Genomic DNA, 20337 nt, shown 5'->3' with positions numbered 1-20337 from the left:
TACACTCCCCTCCACTGTGTTACCTGAGCGCTATCAAAAATCCTTCATCAAAAAGGGCTTGCGGAGAATATTCAATGGTAGGCAGCGGTTTAGCTCTGCCCATGCTATTGCTGATGTCCATGAGCGATGGCAGCTTGGGTTATACGCTCGTCTTCTAACGGAGGCAATAAAATAGTAAATAGAAAAATCCTACAGTTCCTCATATACTTGCTCATATATTCCTCATATATTGAAAACCAACCAGACATAACTGTATGAGCAATTTGCTCTGCCCAGTATCAGAATTTAAGGAATTATCCGGCTTGGAACTAGGAGCAATCTACTCCATTGAACCGGGGTATATATTTTTCCAGTTCCGATTTTGCGCCATATTGCTCCTAGATTATTTAAGACTTTTCAGAGCTCAACACTGATGTCGTTGTTAAGCACTAATCTCTCACAGCAACTCAAATTGGATATCAAAATTATCTATAATTTCAAATTCGTTACTGTTGGTAGGACCTCTTGTGAGTCCGCACGGGTAGGTACCACCACACTGCCTATTTCAGCCGTGAAGCAGTAATGCGTTTCGGTTTGAAGGGTGCGGCAGCCATTGTAACTATTCTCAGACCTTAGAACTCATATCTCAAGGTGGGCGGCGGCATTTACGTTATAGATGTCTATGGGCTCCGGTAACCACTGGGCTGTGAGCTCATTCACCCATCCATGCAATAAAAAAAATAATGTGCTATCGAAACACTATCACTATTCTGTCTCTTTAAATATAGAAGAATTCTTTACGACCACAGACGCTACCGCAGTCAGACCACGCACCCATCCAGCTCCCAAGAAGACCACGTAAAATAAAATACCAGAGAAGAGATGTCGTTTAAGGCCTTTTGTTTCACAAATCTATATTCATTAGCACATTGAACCCTTCCAAGTTTGTATTTAGCTTCGTCAGAAGAAAAACGACGAATGTTTGTTGTATCTGCATTCTTGTAATAAACATAAACTAGAGGTCCCGCAGTAGTCGAAATTCGACTATAATTAAATGGAACTGTAAGTTTGTACACTATTATGATTGCATTTTATACTTCTATAATCACAAATTTCGCCAAGGCTACACTATAAAAAATATTAACAAAGACAAACAATATTTAATCTATTCTCAATTTGACAACAGACGTCAAGAACAAAAGTTTGACAATAAATAGTATGCATGCGTGTGTGCGTCAAATACATGGTATGTAGTGTGTGTAATGTTTTCTTTATTGATTTAATGTATCTTTTATGCATTATTTTGAAAAAATATTAGCATTGTGCACTTCTTCTCTATATTCTCTATAAGTGTGGAAAATTTCATACTGCTCCGTCCGCGCAATTTTCGTAACGTAAAAGTTTTTGCTTCACGTATTAATATATAGATGACGTGTCGATTATTGACCTATTTTATTTATCAACGTAATGAAATGTTATAGGCGGTACTATATTGACACGAGTTTTTTTTTATTGCTTAGATGGTTGAACGAGTTCACAGCCCACCTGGTGTTAAGTGGTTACTAGAGCCCATAGACATTTATAACGTAAATGCGTCACCCACCTTGAGATATAAGTTTTAAGGTCTCAGTATAGTTACAACAGCTGCCCCACCCTTCAAACCGAAACACATTACTGCTTCACGGCAGAAATAGGCGGGGTGATGGTACCTGCCCGTGTGAACTCACAAGAGGTCCACCAGTAAAAGTTTATTAAAAATTATGTTAAGCTTATAAAATTTGTATGTCTAAGAGCCTTTTGGCACTGTTAAGGACATTGTTGATTTCAATATTGGGTGTAATGTGAAGTAAATAACTGATTTATTGTTTCGATGTAGTTGTATAATTGACGCCTGGTGGAACAATGACAGACCTTGTATAGCTTGCAACGAAAAACAGTTGTCAGCGTTCTCATCAATTCTTTTTACCTTCAAACTACCCGCTATCAGACCTGAGATCAGGTTAAATCAGAGTCAAAGCATCGGTCTTCAGTCAGCTTCTAAAGAACCTACCCATCGCTAACCTTTGTAATGTCATTCAAGGCTTTTATGGGCGCTTTTGGTCCTCATTTAACCATGATTTGAGAAAAGCCCTCAACAGCAGACAGTTGTATAATAGAACGTGGAATCCTTCCATTATGATTGATTTCTTACTGGTGGTAGGACCTCATGTGAGTCCGCACGGATAGGTACCACCGCCTTGCCTATTTCTGCCGTGAAGCAGTAATGCGTTTCGGTTTGAAGGGTGGGGCAGCCGTTGTAACTATACTGAGACCTTAGAACTTGTATCTCAAGGTGGGTGGCGCGTCTACGTTGTAGATGTCTATGGGCTCCAGTAAGCACTTAACACCAGGTGGGCTGTGAGCTTGTCCACCCATATAAGCAATAAAAAAAAAAAAAAATGAAAGCGCTCAAAATATTTGCGTGATCTCTGGTGGAAGAACATCTTATGAGTTTGCAAGGGTAGGTACGAAGACATTGCCTACTTCTGTCACAAAGCAATCATGCGTTTTTGAAGTGCGTGATAGCTGTTAAACACTTGAATATTTTACACTTGAAACTAAAATCTGATGTCTTAATGTGAGTGATGGCATTCACGGCGTCTATGGGCTTCCATAGCCATATAACACAATATATATCGTCAGCTATTTCTATCGTATGTTTCGGAAAAAAAATATGAATAGGCTATAAATATACTAGATGGTTTTTTTTTATAACGCCATCTTGTTGTGTCTTTAAAGCAGCTAGTTGCTCTCAATTAAGAAAAATAGTATTATTATTCGCCAATAGATGTCGGGAAGAGTCACAAAGTTGATTATCGATAAAGTTGATTATTGAAAACACGAAAAAAAAAAACATTTTCTGAAAATTTTATTGTAGCTAGATTGATTTATCGCCCCCGAAATCCCCTGTATACAAAATTTTATGAAAATCGTTGGTGCCGTTTCCGAGAATCAGATTATATGTATATTAATATACAAGAATTGCTCGTTTAAAGGTATAAGATAATGAAAGTATAGGATAATATGAGTAACAAAACAACGGTACAGTTGCGGCCGTAACAATTTTAATATTTCAGTAATCAAGCTTTAATTACAGTCAAAGTTTGTTGTGAACAAGTTCGATTATTTATTTGTAGTGTTTTGTTAGCGAGTTTCAGCGGTCTGTCTGTGTCCGCGACTCGGATAATGGAACATTCGGGAATAAAATTTATTAGTTATACGTAATAACAATGTTGCTATTTGAATATCACTACATAGTATAAAACGAAGTCGCTTTCTCTGTCCCTATATCTGTCTGTCCCTATGTATGCTTAAATCTTTAAAACTACGCAACGGATTTTGATGCGGTTTTCTTTAATAGATAGAGTGATTGAAGAGGAAGGTTTATATGTATAATAAAATTCATTATATAGTAGAGAAATACTGTTATTTTTTAGGTTTCTAATGTGATGTCGTAAATAATCAATAATAAAATTTCATGTTTCCGAAGCGAAGCGAGGGCGTGTCGCTAGTTTAAATATAAAAGAAAGATAATTGACGCCAATTCAATATGCTAATGCGATCCTAAATTTTCAGAAGAAATTTTGAAAAAATATTTGCAAAGTTATTCAACTGCATTTTTGAATTAACGTAGAAGACTCGAAAGAGCGCAAGGAAGGCTGTGAATAATGGCGACGTCTTGTAAAGTGACCCTCCACCCGAACTTATGACCACGACCACTCTGCCAAGAGTGGAAACGACTAAGAAGAAGACTCGCGATAAATCCGCTGTCACTTTGCCACTACCGAAACCCTAAAAGCAATATCCAATTTCCTTAATACTTTGCACAATTTGGTTCAAGGAGTTCCTGTTTTAAAATATCAAACCCGCTAAAATTATGAGTTAGTTGATGATTACTATACCGTATCTCAGTCTGAATGGATCAGACGAGAGTTATGCATATATATCTACAGCGAAGCAGTAATGCCTTACCGACTAATGGTCTATGCAGATTTGAACGTCAACCTTATTGACTTTCTTTTCCTACCTTTGCTGATAGCCTTGAGAGGCTATATCAGCTTCTCCTTGACGTGTAGGTGAGCTCACGGGGCTCAAACCGGTTGTGTTGCTAACACTGGCCCTAGCAAGAGCAGTGCTTCGCAGAATCTACCACCGGATCGGAAACGCGATCCACTGAGAAGATCCGGCGAGAAACTCAGTGGGCTGTGTCTATGGGTTAATTCACCCGTCGGTTCGACGAGGACGTGACCTTATTGATCAAGGCGGTATTCATGCTGTATTCCCACTGCCTTTGGTAACCATTTAACTGCAGATGGACTGTCTACTAATGTTCACAAAAAGAAAACAAACTACATACTCAGAATGTAACAAAAAAAAAACGATCCAATTGGTGTGAATAAATTAATCTCTATCGCTCTCTCTTTCTCTCTCTCTCTTTCTCGGTAGTACTTTGTCGTGTGCAATGAAGAGGACAGAAATAGTTTTGAAATACTTAGCTTTTTGCTAATCTCGTCACACTCGGAGGATTGCTGCAAAAAAAACAAAAAAAAGCTAATAGACTTCGAGTGCTTTTTGAGTTGACAGACAAATTGCACTTTTCGTTTTAAGGATATATTTTTTTCCAACTGCCTTTACGAACTAATTTAGACTCCTTTCAATTTCGCTTGTAAATTAGAAAAGAAAAATAAAAATTGCCAGCCAACGAAATCAGTTACAGAAGGTAGAAATTTTCTCATAGATTTTTAGCGTATAGCAATTTAAAAATTCTTGTTTATTTTCCAAAAGACCTTTAAAAGCGAACTGCTGCCAATGTTTACGAAAACGTAAACGTTTTTTCATTGAAATAAAAAAAAAAAAAAGCTTTAACGTCACCACGTATTTCTATCTTCGACCTCACACGTTGTTAAAATGCATTGCTATGTTTATAGAAAGAAATACCGTGGACAAATATATTTCATCTAAGATGAGCTTATTGCGCAACTGGTATTAAGGGTTATACAGAGACCATGTGACAGGAATTCTAAGTCTCAATTGTAATGTATAATGGCTGCCCCACCCTTAAAGGTAGAATTGGAAGTTTCGCTCCAAAATAGGAGAGATGGTGTCTTCTACTCATACAAACATATAGTGTGTCCTAGTACTAAGGAATGTTCAGATAGAAAAAAAGAAATACGTACTCAACAAAAAAATGTTCTCGATTGACTTCCGCGTTGAAGGAATAGCATCGTGTTATAAAAATAAAACCCACAAATTTTAATTTGCGTTATTACGGGTGGTAGGAGCTCTTGTGAGTCCGCGCGGGTAGTTACCACCGCCCCGCCTATTTCTACCGTAAAGTAATAATGCGTTTCGGTTTGAAGGGTGGAGCAGCCGTTGTAACTATACTTGAGACCTTAGAACTTATGTCTCAAGGTGGGTGGCGCATTTACGTTAAATAGGCGTAGATGTCTATGGGTTCCAGTAACCACTTAACAACAGGTGGGCTGTGAGCTTGTCAATAAAAAAAAAGGGGACGGCAATGTATAAGCCATTGACTTCCTGGTAAGGAATATAAAAAAAGGCTAGGAATCTCGACAGCAAAAAGCGGATCTTTCATCCCTACATCCCGACAACAGCGGATGTTGCCACACACAATCGTCGAAACCGATTTCCAAAGGGTTAGAACAAACAAACAAAGTTTCCTATAATCAGAAACGAGTCATGTTTGGACCAAAAGATTTAAAGCAGTGCCACCATTTTTTTTCCCCTGCTTAAACTGGTAACCTTACAGGCTTATGCCAGCGTAACCTGACGAGTTGGTGAGCACACGGGGCCCTAACCAGAGGACGTTGCTAACACTAGCCCTAGCAAGAGCACTGCTTCGCAGAGAGCCACTGATGACCACACGGCCTCTATGGAGAGTGGTCATCAGTCACGCCAGGAACTCAGCGAACGTATCGATTTATATAAATAATCATTCCCAACAAAACCACTTTTACGTTAAAGGATTAACACAGTTCATTACAAAACCCGTAAAATTATAAATTCCCCAACTCTTGAAAATGGGATTTGTATAGGAAAATAGGATTATTCCAAGTACAGGGTCACAATCATGGGTTGCAGTTTGACGGGTGCGACAATCGTATCGACGGGCGCAAGACGACGGCTTAGAACTCGTCGTGGCCTAAAGGATAGGACGTCCGGTGCATTCATGTTGAGCGATGCACCGGTGTTCGAATCCCGTAGGCGGGTACCAATTTTTCTACTGAAATACGTACTCAACAAATGTTCACGATTGACTTCCACGGTGAAGGAATAACATCTTGTAATAAAAACCAAACCCGCAAACTTATAATTTGCGTAATTACTGGTAGTAGGATCTTCTGTGAGTCTGCACAGGTGGGTACCACCACCCTGCCTATTTCTGCCGTAAAGCAGTAATGCGTTTCGGTTTGAAGGGTGGGGCAGCCGTTGTAACTATACTTGAGACCTTAGAACTTATACCTAAAGTGGGTGGCGCATTTACGTTGGAGATATCTATGGGCTCCGGTAACCACTTAACACCAGGTGGACTATGAGCCCGTTCACTCATCTAAGCAATAAAAAAAAATGTTTGGTAATTTTTATGAAAAGCCAAGAGTTACATCCACAAACATATCTATTACACAATCAGTCTCTTATATTTTTGGTTTTGCGGCAGTCTATTGAATTAAATACTTTTTGATGTCTCCTTTTTGAATGAACATATCCAAATATAAAATAGTCATGTTTATTTGAGCTTAAGCGACAATAACGTGCATCCCAGCTTGGCCATGTGTGTTTTCTGATTATCAATGAAACACGATCACTAGATGTGACCGGCTTTTGCTATGTCGAAATATAAATAGGTGCTCATTTTATAGATTTTTCTGAAAATTCAGTTATTGTGGTTTACAGTGTTTGTTTTCTTCTAATCATAAGATTGTGAATTGTTTTAAGACGAAACATTTAAGATTATTTACTAAAGTGCACCGTTATAAGATCGCACACTTTTCAATCTATACTAATATTATAAAGAGGAAAGATTTGTTTGTTTGTTTGTATTGAATAGGCTCCGAAACTACTGAACCGATTTGAAAAATTCTTTCACTGTTTGGAAGCTACAGTATTCCCGAGTGACATAGGCTATAATCTTTTTTGAAAAAAATTAGGGATCCTTACTAAACCTCCAATAATATAACCCGGTGTAAAAAAATTACCTAAAATATTCTTTACATAGCGTGCCATGCGAAAACTATTTATGATAGAATAAAATATGTACTACGACTTTGTAGAACACATTATTATTTGCAAAATGTGTCGTGTTAGCATAAAATATGTCTATCTATTATAGTTATGCCGCAATAAGTGTTCTTTTATAAAAAAAAACAACGTCAAATATCGTTGAAATTTTTGTTAAAGACCCGAGCGGAGCCGGAGCGGACCAATAGTTGGCAATAAAATATATTTCGACCAATAAAATTTGTTTGTTTAATCATTTGTGATTCAAAATATCTTGAACCTGTCAAATAATATAGTAGTATCAAATTGACATCTTAAAAATAATTGTAATATACCATAAATGCACCTTATGATAGAAATGAGTCATTTTCGAAAATCACCATGCACTGCAAGTGTGATACGTTATAAATTTATGTGGTTTGTCACTAGTCCTATTGTTAACGCAGTCAACATTATTTGTCAGTAGGTAAACCTTGAATCGTACTTATGAAATTGTAGGGTTTATTTTAAGCATATACCAATTAAATGGTATCCCTTATTTTACTTGAAGAAAATTAACTGAATTCAAGCTCAAAGTTTTTGGGCTTATTTGTGCCAAGTTGAAATTACTCTCAGTCTCAGTAGTGTATAGTAAATAGTGTATAATAATGTATAATAATTATGTAATATCTTAATATATACATAATTTTAAACCAATATAATCTATAAAAAAAAGGTATCTATCTACGGAATTAAAAAAATCTACATAATATAATGTTATTAATTCATTGTTTGTTTTGCGTTTCGAATTAAATAACATATTTTAAATTTTTGATGTTAATAAATGTATATAATCTTCAGTTCATATCGCCTAATACAAAAAAAGGATAATAACGTGTCATTCACCAAAACGCATTCTTGATTAATGTCTATTCCATTGTCGAAACATCTCCGTCTTTGACTGCGAGCCATATGGCAATAATATTATTTTTAACGCCTTTTTTATAATGTACACTTGGGTTAATTATCTCCGTTTTTAAATAATAAAAGCGGTCCTATGATGGTTAAAACTACAGAGTTTGATGATGAATGAATGGGAATGAAATGGAACGGGTCGTTGAAGGGGACGTCACCAGTTCAGTAATAAAACCGAATTATACACGTGTTTTTGTGATAATGGCGTATTTTTGGAACGAAGTTTCTTATGGGACGACGTGGAGAGGTACCCTAACCGGGAAAAAAACGTCCGTAACGTAAGATTTTTATGAGTAATGCACACAGTGTACGACTTAACTTTGTAATAACGTACAAAAAATAACATATGTTTTTATCATTCATTGACCACGATCTCAGAGCGTTCGTTTGCGCAATACACTAAGCTCTTATGCAAACAACCGTGAATGAAGTGTACCACAATAAGTTCGCATGTTACCGAATGACCGTGGGTTGTTGTAAAATCTCCAGTTTTATATTCCTTAAACCTCGAATAGAACTTAAAATTAATATTTTTATAATTAGGAAATTCGTTCCTATCCGGCGTCCCACGACACCACACATCTTTTTTGTTTGTTATACTAGGGATTTAGGAATTTGATTAATTTTGAATTATGTGTGACAATGATATAAGTCTACTACTAACTTAACTGATTCAATATTTCATTCGGAGGTATGTTTGCTGAACATTCCCTTTGTCCTTAATAAAATATACAAGGATATGGATGTGGTAACGACCTAACCTATGGTTAAGTAAAGGCGAGTGTCGTAAAAAGCAACCAAGGGATTCATCAGAGAATGGACGGTACCGTTCCCTGAGTAGATATTATATGAGCGTACTGGGATCATCAACTATACTATATCACTTCACTATATAATATAAAACAAAGTCGCTTTCTCTGTCCCTATATTCCTATGTATGCTTAAATCTTTAAAACTACGCAACGGATTTTGATGCGGTTTTTTTTTAATGGACTGGCTGACCCGACAGACTTCGTAGTGCCTCAATCGATAAATAAAAGACCTAAACTTTTTTATAAAATAAACTTTAAACATAATTGTTTTTTTTATTTAATTCCGAGCATTTTCATATTTATCTACCTTTTAAACCTTCTCTGGACTTCCACAAATAATTCAACACCAAAATTAGTCAAATCGGTCCAGCCGTTTTCGAGTTTTAGCGAGACTAACGAACAGCAATTCATTTTTATATATATAAAAGATAGTGATTGTAGAGAGTTTGTTTGTTTGAATGCGCTAATCTCAGGAACTACTGGTCCGATTTGAAAATTTTTTTCTGTTAGATAGACCATTTATTGAAGAAGGCTATATAGCATCACGGTAAGGCCAATACAAGTGGAGCAGCACCAATAAAGAATGTTTCAAAATAGGGGTTTAAATAGCTCCTTAACATTCTATAATTCAAAAATATTTGTCACTTTCTACGTAAATGAAGTGGGGGTAAAATTTAGCGTTATGCCAAGTAACTATTCCACGCAGCTAAGCAATAAAAAAAAAAAAAAAAAACGCGGACGGAGTCGCGGGCAAAAGCTACTTATTAAGAAATGGACGAACTCAGACACCATTATTGGACTAAGCTATTACTGGAACCAATAGGCTTCAGCAATGTAAATACTACTATGCAACTCGACACATTAGCTCTAAGACTCAGCTTTACAGAACAACATGCATCACTCTTCAAACCAAAAAGCACTGCTTCACAGCAGAAATAGGCTGGGTGGTGGTACCTGTCTGTACGGACTTGGCTTTTTTTTATAATTGCTTATATGGGTGGACGAACTTATAGTCCACCTGGTGTTAAGTGGTTACTGGAGCCCATAGACATGTACAACGTAAATGCGCCACCCACCTTGAGATATAAGTTCTAAGGTCTCAGTATAGTTACAACGGCTGCCCCACCCTTCAAACCGAAACGCATTACTGCTTCACGTCAGGAATAGACAGGGTGGTTGGGCGTCGTGTAAGCCCTCACGTGTAAGTGCCAATATCTTGCTTATTTCTGCCGCGAAGCTGTAATGCGTTTCGGTTTGAAGGGTGAGTCATAAGTTATACAATAAAATTGGGACTTTAAGAATGTATAGAGGCATATAAAGCTTAAATCAGACTTAAAGTAATTCATAATTCATCTCTTGGAATGCCTCGATCAAAAACATCAAATATATTATGACTCAATTCATTATACCTTAACAAAGTAGCAGATTAGACATAATGCGATTTGTAAACCTCATCTTCCAATAGAATTAAAAGTATTTTAAGACGTAATTCTGTTTCTCGTTAGGCTTAAGAGAGACTATCTCTGAATTATGTTCGGAGATAAAAATGTTTTTGTTAATGGTTACGAATTAAGCAACTTTAGTTTATCATTAAGAATGTGAGTAAAGTTGTAAATCTTGAAATCAGTTGGTTTTGTTTTGTTTTCCTATCTATTCGCTGGTAGCCTAAGAGGCTATTTCGGCTATGCCCTGATGGGTAGGTGAGCGCACGGGTTCAATCTGAGAGAATTTGCTAACACTTAATATAGCTTTACTGAGACGTGGTCGCTCACAATGGGCCTTATGAGAAGGCTCAAGGTCACCCAAAGAGCAATGGAGAGAGCTATGCTTGGAGTTTCCCTGCGAGATCAAATCAGAAATGAGGAGATTCGCAGGAAGACCATGGTAACCGACATAGCACAAAGGATTGCGACATTGAAGTGGCAGTGGGCAGCACACATTGCTCGTAGAACGGATGGCCGTTGGGGCCAGAAAGTTCTAGAGTGGCGACCGCGTACTGGAAGACGTAGCGTAGGTAGGCCTCCCACAAGATGGACCGACGATCTATTGAGGTTCGCGGGGATCCGCTGGATGCAGGCAGCGTATGACCGGTTTTTGTGGCGAGGCTTAGGGGAGGCCTATGTCTATATGCAGTGGACGTCTGTGGGCTGATAAGAAGAAGAAGCCTTAGCAAGAGCAGTGTGTCGCTTAATCGGATCGGAAACGCGACCCACTGAAAAGACCCAGCGAGAAACTCAGTAGGCTGTGTCTATGATTAGTTTGTTCATCGAACTCTTCATCGGGTTGTGTTAAATCTTCTTTTAAGATGGGTTTACTGGCTTGATATATCCGTTATATTTAACCCATAGACACAGCCCATTGAGTTTCTCGCCGGATCTTCTCAGTGGGTCGCTTTTTCGATCCGGTGGTAGATTCTGCGAAGCACTGCTCTTGCTAGAGCCAGTGTTAGCAACACTCCGGTTCGAGCCCCATGAGCTCAGCTACATGTTAAGGCGAAGCTGAAATAGCCTCTCAAGGCTATCAGCATAGGTAGGGAAAAAAATCCGTTAAACATGTATGGGCGTCCATTTTTACCGACTTGAAGACGTTAAGAGAAATTAGTTACCCACTGAGTTTTTCGCCGGTTTCTCTCAGTGGATTGCGACTCCGGTCCAGCGAAGCACTACCCTTGCCAGGACAGATGTGAGCACAAGCAAAAGACATGACATTAATAATTATTTCGGTTCACTACTTATTTAATAGTTTTTTTTTCTTCTTATGTTACACTAGCTTTTGCTCGCGACTTCGTCCGCGTGGAATAGTTTCTTTGGCATAACGTTAAATTTTTTTCAAATCGGACCAGTAGTTCCTAAGATTAGCGCGTTCAAACAAACAAACTCTTCAGCTTTATAATATTAGTATAGGTATATTTTATTTAGGTAAACAGTAGCGTGTATTTTGTTTTGCTCCCAATATTCAACCGTATTCACAAACATCTCAAGATTCCTTATATGTATTACGATATAATAACTAAATTGTAAAGAAAATTGACAGCGTTAAAAGTTGTAATAACTCTTTCTCGGTTTTCCCTGGAAAAAGTCGCTCGTAACAAAGATATAGACCGTAGGGCGCTGTGTATCATAACTTTATTTTCAATTTAACTTTAAAAAAAACTTTAACTTTATTTTCTCCCATATTCTAATATATCTAGGGTGTAAAGCTCTTTAGTTTAAGCGACATATCGGTTAATACGCGACATTTCTATTTGCAATTGAAGGTCCATTTTATTTGGTACAAGCCTTACTCGCCCGCTTCGCTGGGCATTTAAAATTAATATTATTATTTATTGTCATTATTATTAGGGAGTCCAACACTCATATAAATATTAGCGTATCCATTAAGTGCATGTATTTTCTACATGGATACCGAGTTTCAAGTCAGTCGGATGCATGGTTCAGTAGTTATAACGGAACCTCCGTAAAAACCACTGTAGATTTACATATTAGTATAGATTAGTATCAAAGATTTGATGTTCCTAATAGAACTTCAATTATGTTTACCCTATTCAAATAGTCGAAAAAGATTTTTTGTTTTTTTGTCAGGATATTTATTCCAAATTTTAAACATTAAATGGCTCTACTGTAAAGTTGCCATAATGTTGCTTGAAACTAATTGCCTCTCATACGTCGATATACATATAAATGTTTACAATTAATAATTATATTAATATGAATTTCAATTATTATTAATCTGGCCCCTGCGAATTCTGTGATTATCCGAAGAATCCTTAAAGAGGGCATTGCGTTTGACTACCCGCTGTTTATTTTAAAAGCCCCTATTTTTCTTGTTTCAGATTGAGAAGAGTTTTATTACCGAAGTATTCATACGAAAATCAAGGAAATGAGGAAAGCTTCACTCGAGCTTTCAGAAACATGCCCCATCGAGACAAACTGACATGGCGGCAGACAAAAGCTACTCCCGAAATAAACAGCTTTTAAAGTTGCGGGCGCGCATCCCGAGTGCGAGATTTAATTTTAGAACGGTGGCGGGAGGGAAACGGATATGGACGTCGGATGCCGGGATACGGATCCTGCTTTTTATTGTCTGCGCTGTCGGTTGTCATGGTTACCAGGAACAGAGATTCGCCATGGAGCCGCAAGATCAGGTGGGACGTTTATAATTTTATCTCCCTACCAGCGGCCCGCTCTGGCTCCGCTCGGGTCTCTAACAAAAATTTCAATGATATTTGACGTTGTTTTATTTTTTTAAATACAAGAACACTTATTGCGGCATAACTATAATAGTTTAAGCTGTTGCACTTTTTGTAAATAATAATGTGTTCTACAAAGTCGTAGTACATCATTTTATTCTATTTTCAATAGTTTTCGCAGGGCACGCGATGTAAAGAATATTTTAGGTAATTTTTTTACACCTTGGGTTACATTATTGAAATTTTAGTAAGGATCTAACCTAATCTTTTTCAAAAAATATTATAGCCTATGTCACTCGGGAATAGTGTAGCTTCCAAACAGTGAAAGAATTTTTCAAATCGGTTCAGTAGTTTCGGAGCCTGTTCAATACAAACAAACAAACAAATTTCCTCCTTATAATATTATATTAGTATAGATTAGTATAGATAATTAGTATAGATTATCGAAATTCGACTTCAGTCACTCATCTAAGATTTTCTCTTCAACTATTAATGTTTTGGAGAAAGGATTTTACTTTTTTAAGTAATTCTTTATAGTATTTAAACTCCTCAATGGCTTTTAAAAGAACAGGAAAACATTTGAAAAACTGATGAGAAAAAGTTATTTAATATGCTGTCTTTGTGTTGTACTTATATTCCGGTAGTTACGAAATCTGAACCGATCTTAGCCCACTGAGTTTGTCGCCGGATCTTCTCAGTGGGTCGCGATTCCAATCCGGTGGTAGATTCTGCGAAGCACTGCTCTTGCTAGGGCTTGTGTTAGCAAATTCTCTCAGGTTGAGCCCGTGAGCTCACCTACCGGTCCGGGCGTAGCTGAAATAGTCCCTTAGGCTACTAGCGAATAGGTAGGCAAAAAATAAGCTAATCTTACGACCCCATTTGTTTTAGAACGATGCGGTACGCCGTGGTATTGTCTGCCTTTGGAGCTTAAGGCAGAATAGATTAGCAATACTGATAAACTAATTTTATAATAATAATAATAATAATATTTTATTTATTCCAAACATAAATTTACAATAAATGAAACAAAAATTAAAAGAAAAATAACAAGGCTTGGAAACGGTTACCGGCTCAGCAATGCCTAAGATGACCGAGACAATCGGTACTGCTCCGCTGATCTTCCGCCGGCACCTGCGGAGGGACGTGCACACTAGCATCATTTTAATTTCATACCTTTAATTATTATTAATCAGAATTAATAATAATAACTCTTTATTTGACACCACATGTACAGAGTAAGCATATAAAACAAATAATAGACGGTGACATAAATTGTCGGCGGCCTTATCGCTGAAAGCGATCTCTTCCAGGCAACCTTGCAGGGAGAGGAATAAGCAAACTAGCGTGGACGGTGCTATATCTTAATAAACTCACATAAAAATATTACTTATATACACATGTCAAAAATAAATACAATATAAGATAGACTTACATACGATTAAATACAAATAAATACTAAAAATATGAAAGTAAATCTATACATATAAATAAAATTGGAGTGTCTGTTTGTAATATTGAAATAACCGCTTTTTACTACATGCATATGAATATATATACGGTACATACACCAAAATAACATTTTTTACAATTGTTGTCTGTCTGTCTGTCTGTTTGTTTGTTTCGGCTAATCTCTGGAACGACTGGACCGATTTTGACGGGACTTTTACTGACAGGTAGCTGATGATATAAGGAGTAACTTAGGCTACTCTTTTTAGACTAGCTTCGCCCCGCGGCGTCGCCCGCGGTACGACAATAACCGCGGGTAGCATCGCGGGACTCAGCTATCAATAATAAAATTTAATGTTTCCGAAGCGAAGCGAGGGCGGGTCGCTAGTACAAAATAAAATAATTAGCAACTTATACAGTTATATCGTAGGAGCCATATTATTGTGCAAGGTAGGGCGATTTTAATCTGAACTTGAAAATTAACATTGTGGTTTTGTCTTCCTAAAATTGAATGAGCACGCACGCACTGGTATGAAAATCTTTTTTGTTTTCACAACGAAACAGTTAGGCTTTCCGCTTTGAAGGATGAGTTTTTACTGGTGGTAGGACCTCTTGGGATTCCGCACGGGTAGGTACCACCGCCCCGCCTATTTCCGCCGTGAAGCAGTAATGCGTTTCGGTTTGAAGGGCGGGGCAGCCGTTGTAACTATACTGAGACCTTAGAACTTATATCTCAAGGTGGGTGGCGCATTTACGTTGTAGATGTCTATGGGCTCCGGTAACAACTTAACGACAAGTGGGCTGTGAGCTCGTCCAACTATCTATGCAATAAAAAAAAAAAAGTTAGATCCTCATATCTCAAAGTGAGTGGAGGCGTTCACGATGTGATGGAAATTGACCCTAGTGAAAAAATACCACCGAGGCCGGTTTTAAGATCGGTGTTGAGGATTTTGATTGATGAAAAGCGTCTTATTTCGTAAATTCATAACGTGTACCAATATCTATAACGCAGGGGAAAATACTACTTAGGGTTCGTCGAAAAGTTTTTTTTTTTTTTTTTTATTGCCCTTGTAGGCAGACGAGCATACGGTAATAGATGTAGTTTGATTAAAAAACAAGTAGAGTCCAATACACATTGAGTGACGATACCGATTTAAAAAATTCAAAGTACATTACCGGTATAACTGATTAAATTAAATTTTGTTATTCTTGTTTTTTTTTTCTCTAAATTCGATTTTAATCTTTAACTAGTAGTAAATAAAATCGAATTTGTCTTTTATTTCACAACAAAACCGGTGATTTCTTAAATCACGTTCTACTATAAATTTACGATACATTTTTAAATGCCATTGCTTTTAATCGAGGTCGATGAACTTAGGATTTATGTTGCAGTTAATGATATGTATTTATTTTTTAAGTATCGGTTATGGACTATCACTCTCACGACTCACTCGATGGTAAGCGGTTATCAGAGTCGACGGACTTAATCGTAGGACTGGCCGTAACTGCGATTTTTTTTTATGTTTTCCCTACCTGGCTGCGGTAGGCAGCGGCTTGGCTCTGCCCCTGGCATTGCTGAAGTCCATGGGCGACGGTAACCACTCACCATCAGGTGGGCCGTATGGTCGTCTGCCGACGAGGGCAATAAAAAAAAAAAAAAAAAAAACTGGCTGGTCGCCGTCGTGGCCTAAAGGATAAGACGCCCGGTGCAATCGTATCAATCGATGCACCGGTGTTCGAATCCCGCAGGCGGGTACCAATTTTTCTACTGAAATACGTACTTGACAAATGTTTACGATGACTTCCACGGTCAAGGAATGACGTCGTGTAGTAAAAATCAAAATCGCAAAATTATAATTTGCGTAATGATTGGTGGTAGGACGTCTTGTGAGTTCACACGGGTAGGTACCACCACCCTGCCTATTTCCGTGAGCTCATTCATGAGTTTTAACAATCAATAAAAAACCTTAAACTAAAAAAGTAATTTCTTTGAACTTAAATATGGTGCCTTATTTTCTATTTATTTACCTTTTTCACTCTAATAAATATGTGTTTAGCTTAAATGGCATTGAGAGTAAATAAAACATATATTCTTATTTTGCAAGAAACCAATTACATTCCGTATTTATTGATTCATAAAACTTAATTTTACAAGAATTAGTTAGGTCAACTTACCACGTTTTCCGGCCTACCATCATATTCGATTTGAGTCCAATCAGACATGCATATTTATATGTATTTCATATGTTAATTCCTACTAGATAAAAGCGTTTGATATTCTAACCGTTCACATTAAGCCGATGGTGAGCGATGATGATTCAGATCAGGGAGCAAGTTATCATGTCCATTAAACTGGTTCAATAATTTTCATTAGGTTTTAATTGTCGTAGATAAATATTTTTATATTCATTCCTAATCTTGCTACTGTTCTTATTTATATATAGCATATTTCTTTACGTTTTACAAATTATATTTGTTTTTATCGATAACACGGCTAGATTGTTTCACAGCCCGTCCGGTGTTAAGTGGCGTCCGTGCACATCAAAGATATACCTGCCCATCATGAGACGTAGGTTCTAATCCTTAGTTTTTTTTTATTGCTTAGATGGGTGGACGAGCGTGAGCCCACATGGTGATAAGTGGTTGCTGGAGCCCATAGACATCTACAACGTAAATGCGCCCACTCACTTTGAGATATAACCTCTAAGGTCTCAGTAGAGTTACAACGGCTGCCCCGCTTTTCAAACCGAAACGCATTACTTCTTCACACGGCAGAACTAGGTAGGGCGGTGAGAGTTACCGGTGCGGACTCACAAGAGGTCCTACCACCTTACACACAAGGAGGAATGCGCGAATAATTCCCTCCACAGATTTATCTTTAGGCCAAGTCGCTTATGCTGTGCCCTATCCGTCAGTGCAGAGATATATTTTTAGCTTCTTCGTAAATAATTAGGTTTACGAACGAAGTAATTGCCGTAAAACATTTCATAGCGGCTACGAAACACCGGAGCGTAGTGGATATATTTTGTCACGTCATTGTAGATACCAATGATCCCGCAGTAGTCGAAATTCGACTATAATTAATTGAAATTATAAGCTTAAAGATTATTATGGTTCTATTTTCAAACACTATTATACTTCTATAAAATAATCACAGATTTCACCAAAACTACACTATAGATAAATAATATTAAAGACAAACAGTATTTATTACATAATCTATTCTCAATTAATTACAGACTTTAAACAATAACAAAAGTTTGACAATTGACAATAAACAAAGAATATATAATATTTATATGACTGCATGTGTTGTGTCAAATACATGGTAGTGTGTGTAATGTTTTTTTTAATTGATTTAATGTATTTTTTCATTAAAATTTATAAAAAATATTAGCATTCTGCACTCCTTCTCTATAATATTTTCTATAAGTGTAGGATATTTCACACTCCTCCGTCCGCGCAATTTTCGTAAAAAGGGGTACAAAGTTTTTGCTTCACGTATTAATATATAGATAGCTCATGGAATTTATCTTAAATACAATGGTACAGCGTTCTCAAAGTTAAAATCAAGTGTTTTTGAAAGCGGTCATATTAAAATTAAATTACATATTAAAAAAAAACAGTGCAACTTGGTGCACGTGAATGAAGTGAAACTTCTTTTTCGATATGTAGTATTGTGGTTTTCTTCATTTTTCATCCTTAAATCAGATTGCTCTTGTAATAGGGAATGCTGTGTATAAGAGATGCGACATTTTAAACATTTTTATTTTATACATCTATTTTAAATTATAGATAGAAATATAATAATATATATTGTAATACTTCATTAAAATATTGGACGCTACTCGTTGCTAACGCTCGCGCTGGCCTGTAACAAGTATACTACGCGCTTGCGTTCGAGTGCACGCATTCACTCTCGCTCTGTCTCTTTCTAATATGGTAGCGTTAAACGTTTAACGCAACCTTGTTAGAAGTCGCATTAGAAGTTTCACTTCAAAATCGTGTATGAATGTTTTTCGTTGTCTTATTCAAATTTAAATTAATTTAATGCGCAGAAGCCTAAAAAAGACGTGTTACTATTATTGTTTGGCTTTGGATACCATCGCTTCACACCCGACATTGCATAGTGAACACACAGTATTCGAAAACCTTAGTACTCGTCCGATGATTGAAATTCGACCGTAAACCCTGATACCTGAAGATTCATATTACGTTACCTTTTTTACATTGTTATTTTTCTATTGGAGAAGAAAAAAAAAAATTTTGGCATATTCTCATTTGTTTTTAATTAAGCTTTAAATAGCTAACAATAATATTAACAAAATTGCTTTGATGTTTGGATGAGCTCACGGCCCACCTGGTGTGAAGTGGTTACTGGAGCCCATAGACATATCTACTACATAAACACCGCCACCCATCTTGAGATATGAGTTCTAAGGTCTCAATATAGTACAAAGATTGCCCCACCCTTCAAACCGAAACGCATGTGTAATGAAAAGCATCACGTAATGAAAAAAAAAAAACGAATGGCACTCGGGGACTGTCGCGATAAAGCTATTGTATAGAACTTTTTATCAACTTATGCAATTATATTTAGACAATAATAATTTAATATTAAAACAATAATAATAAAATAAGAGCACGCTATATTTATAAAATTAACAAAATCAAAACATTAACTGTTCCCTTCACACTCATAAGCTGACCGTGCGAGAAAGAGATGGGCAGACTTTTCATGATGCGCATGCAGTGCGACGTCACGCCACGCGCTTATTCACAAACACTACACAAGAGCAACGTGTGAATGTGTTGAACGCGAGCTACATGGTAGGCGGAGTGGGGGTGTTAGGTTTTATTTTCGTTACGGAATTTATTGATTCGGTCTCCGCGCTCAATGTCCGCGACAAAAGCTATGCAATAGCTTAAAAACGTTATGTCCCATACATGGGTTTTGATATCTGTCTCTCTCTGTTGTATTATGTATGTGCGGCGTGCCTGTAGATCTTAGAGTAGATGATGAGTAATTAATCACTTCCGGTTGTATTAGTCTGGATATTTTATTTAGCATATATTCATTTCATTTTAATTTATTATAATTTAAGTGTTTTTTTTAAATAAGTAAATGACATTTTTTACCTGATATGTTGAATTGAACTTTTCGATCAAGGTCACCGTTTTGATGTTAAGGAACTCTGTTTTATACCTAAACGCACACATTATTATTTAAAACTGATTAATTAATGAGTTTTACGTAAGAGGATGTTTTAAAATTCAATCTTAATTTTTAGCGAAATCGTATCGTTTTGAGCGGTACATAAATTACATTCCATAATTATGTATATGTGTAAATTTTTTTTAGACACACTGTGTGATGAACTTTGCTCCGGTGGCGGGCCATGCAATAACAATCGTTAATCCCCTGTCAATACCATCGATTTTAATTTATCTGAACCTTTGTCAACAGAGTGCGATAGTGGGATCGCGAGTCACCCTGCCTTGTCGAGTGGAGAACAAGGCTGGGGCGCTTCAGTGGACGAAAGACGACTTCGGGCTCGGCACACACCGGAACCTGAGCGGTTATGACAGATACTCCATGATCGGAAGCGACGAGGAAGGTAGATATAATCCGTTTTCGAAACGACAGGTTCAAAAGTCCGAATCTACAACTACAATCTG

The 20337-nt window shown here is 37.1% G+C and overlaps 1 protein-coding gene across 10 annotated transcripts in view; it reads left to right on the top strand.

The window, feature by feature from the left end:
* The window catches only part of LOC114246699 (irregular chiasm C-roughest protein), a 94128-nt gene that overhangs the window by 39071 nt on the left and 34720 nt on the right, over positions 1-20337 (top strand). For all 10 annotated transcript variants that reach the window (XM_089738186.1, XM_089738184.1, XM_089738185.1 and 7 more), the window contains exons 2-3: positions 12856-13167; positions 20126-20276. In XM_089738186.1, coding sequence (XP_089594312.1) covers positions 12958-13167; positions 20126-20276 — 361 coding nt within the window. In that variant the 5' untranslated portion in view covers positions 12856-12957. The remainder of the gene's footprint in view (positions 1-12855; positions 13168-20125; positions 20277-20337) is intronic.

This window comes from Bombyx mandarina, chromosome 24 (assembly GCF_030267445.1).
Source record: "Bombyx mandarina strain Sakado chromosome 24, ASM3026744v2".
In the NCBI taxonomy this organism is placed as follows: Eukaryota; Metazoa; Arthropoda; class Insecta; order Lepidoptera; family Bombycidae; genus Bombyx; species Bombyx mandarina.
The sequence above is the reverse complement of the archived record's forward strand: the minus strand, read 5'-3'. Positions and strand labels throughout refer to the sequence as shown.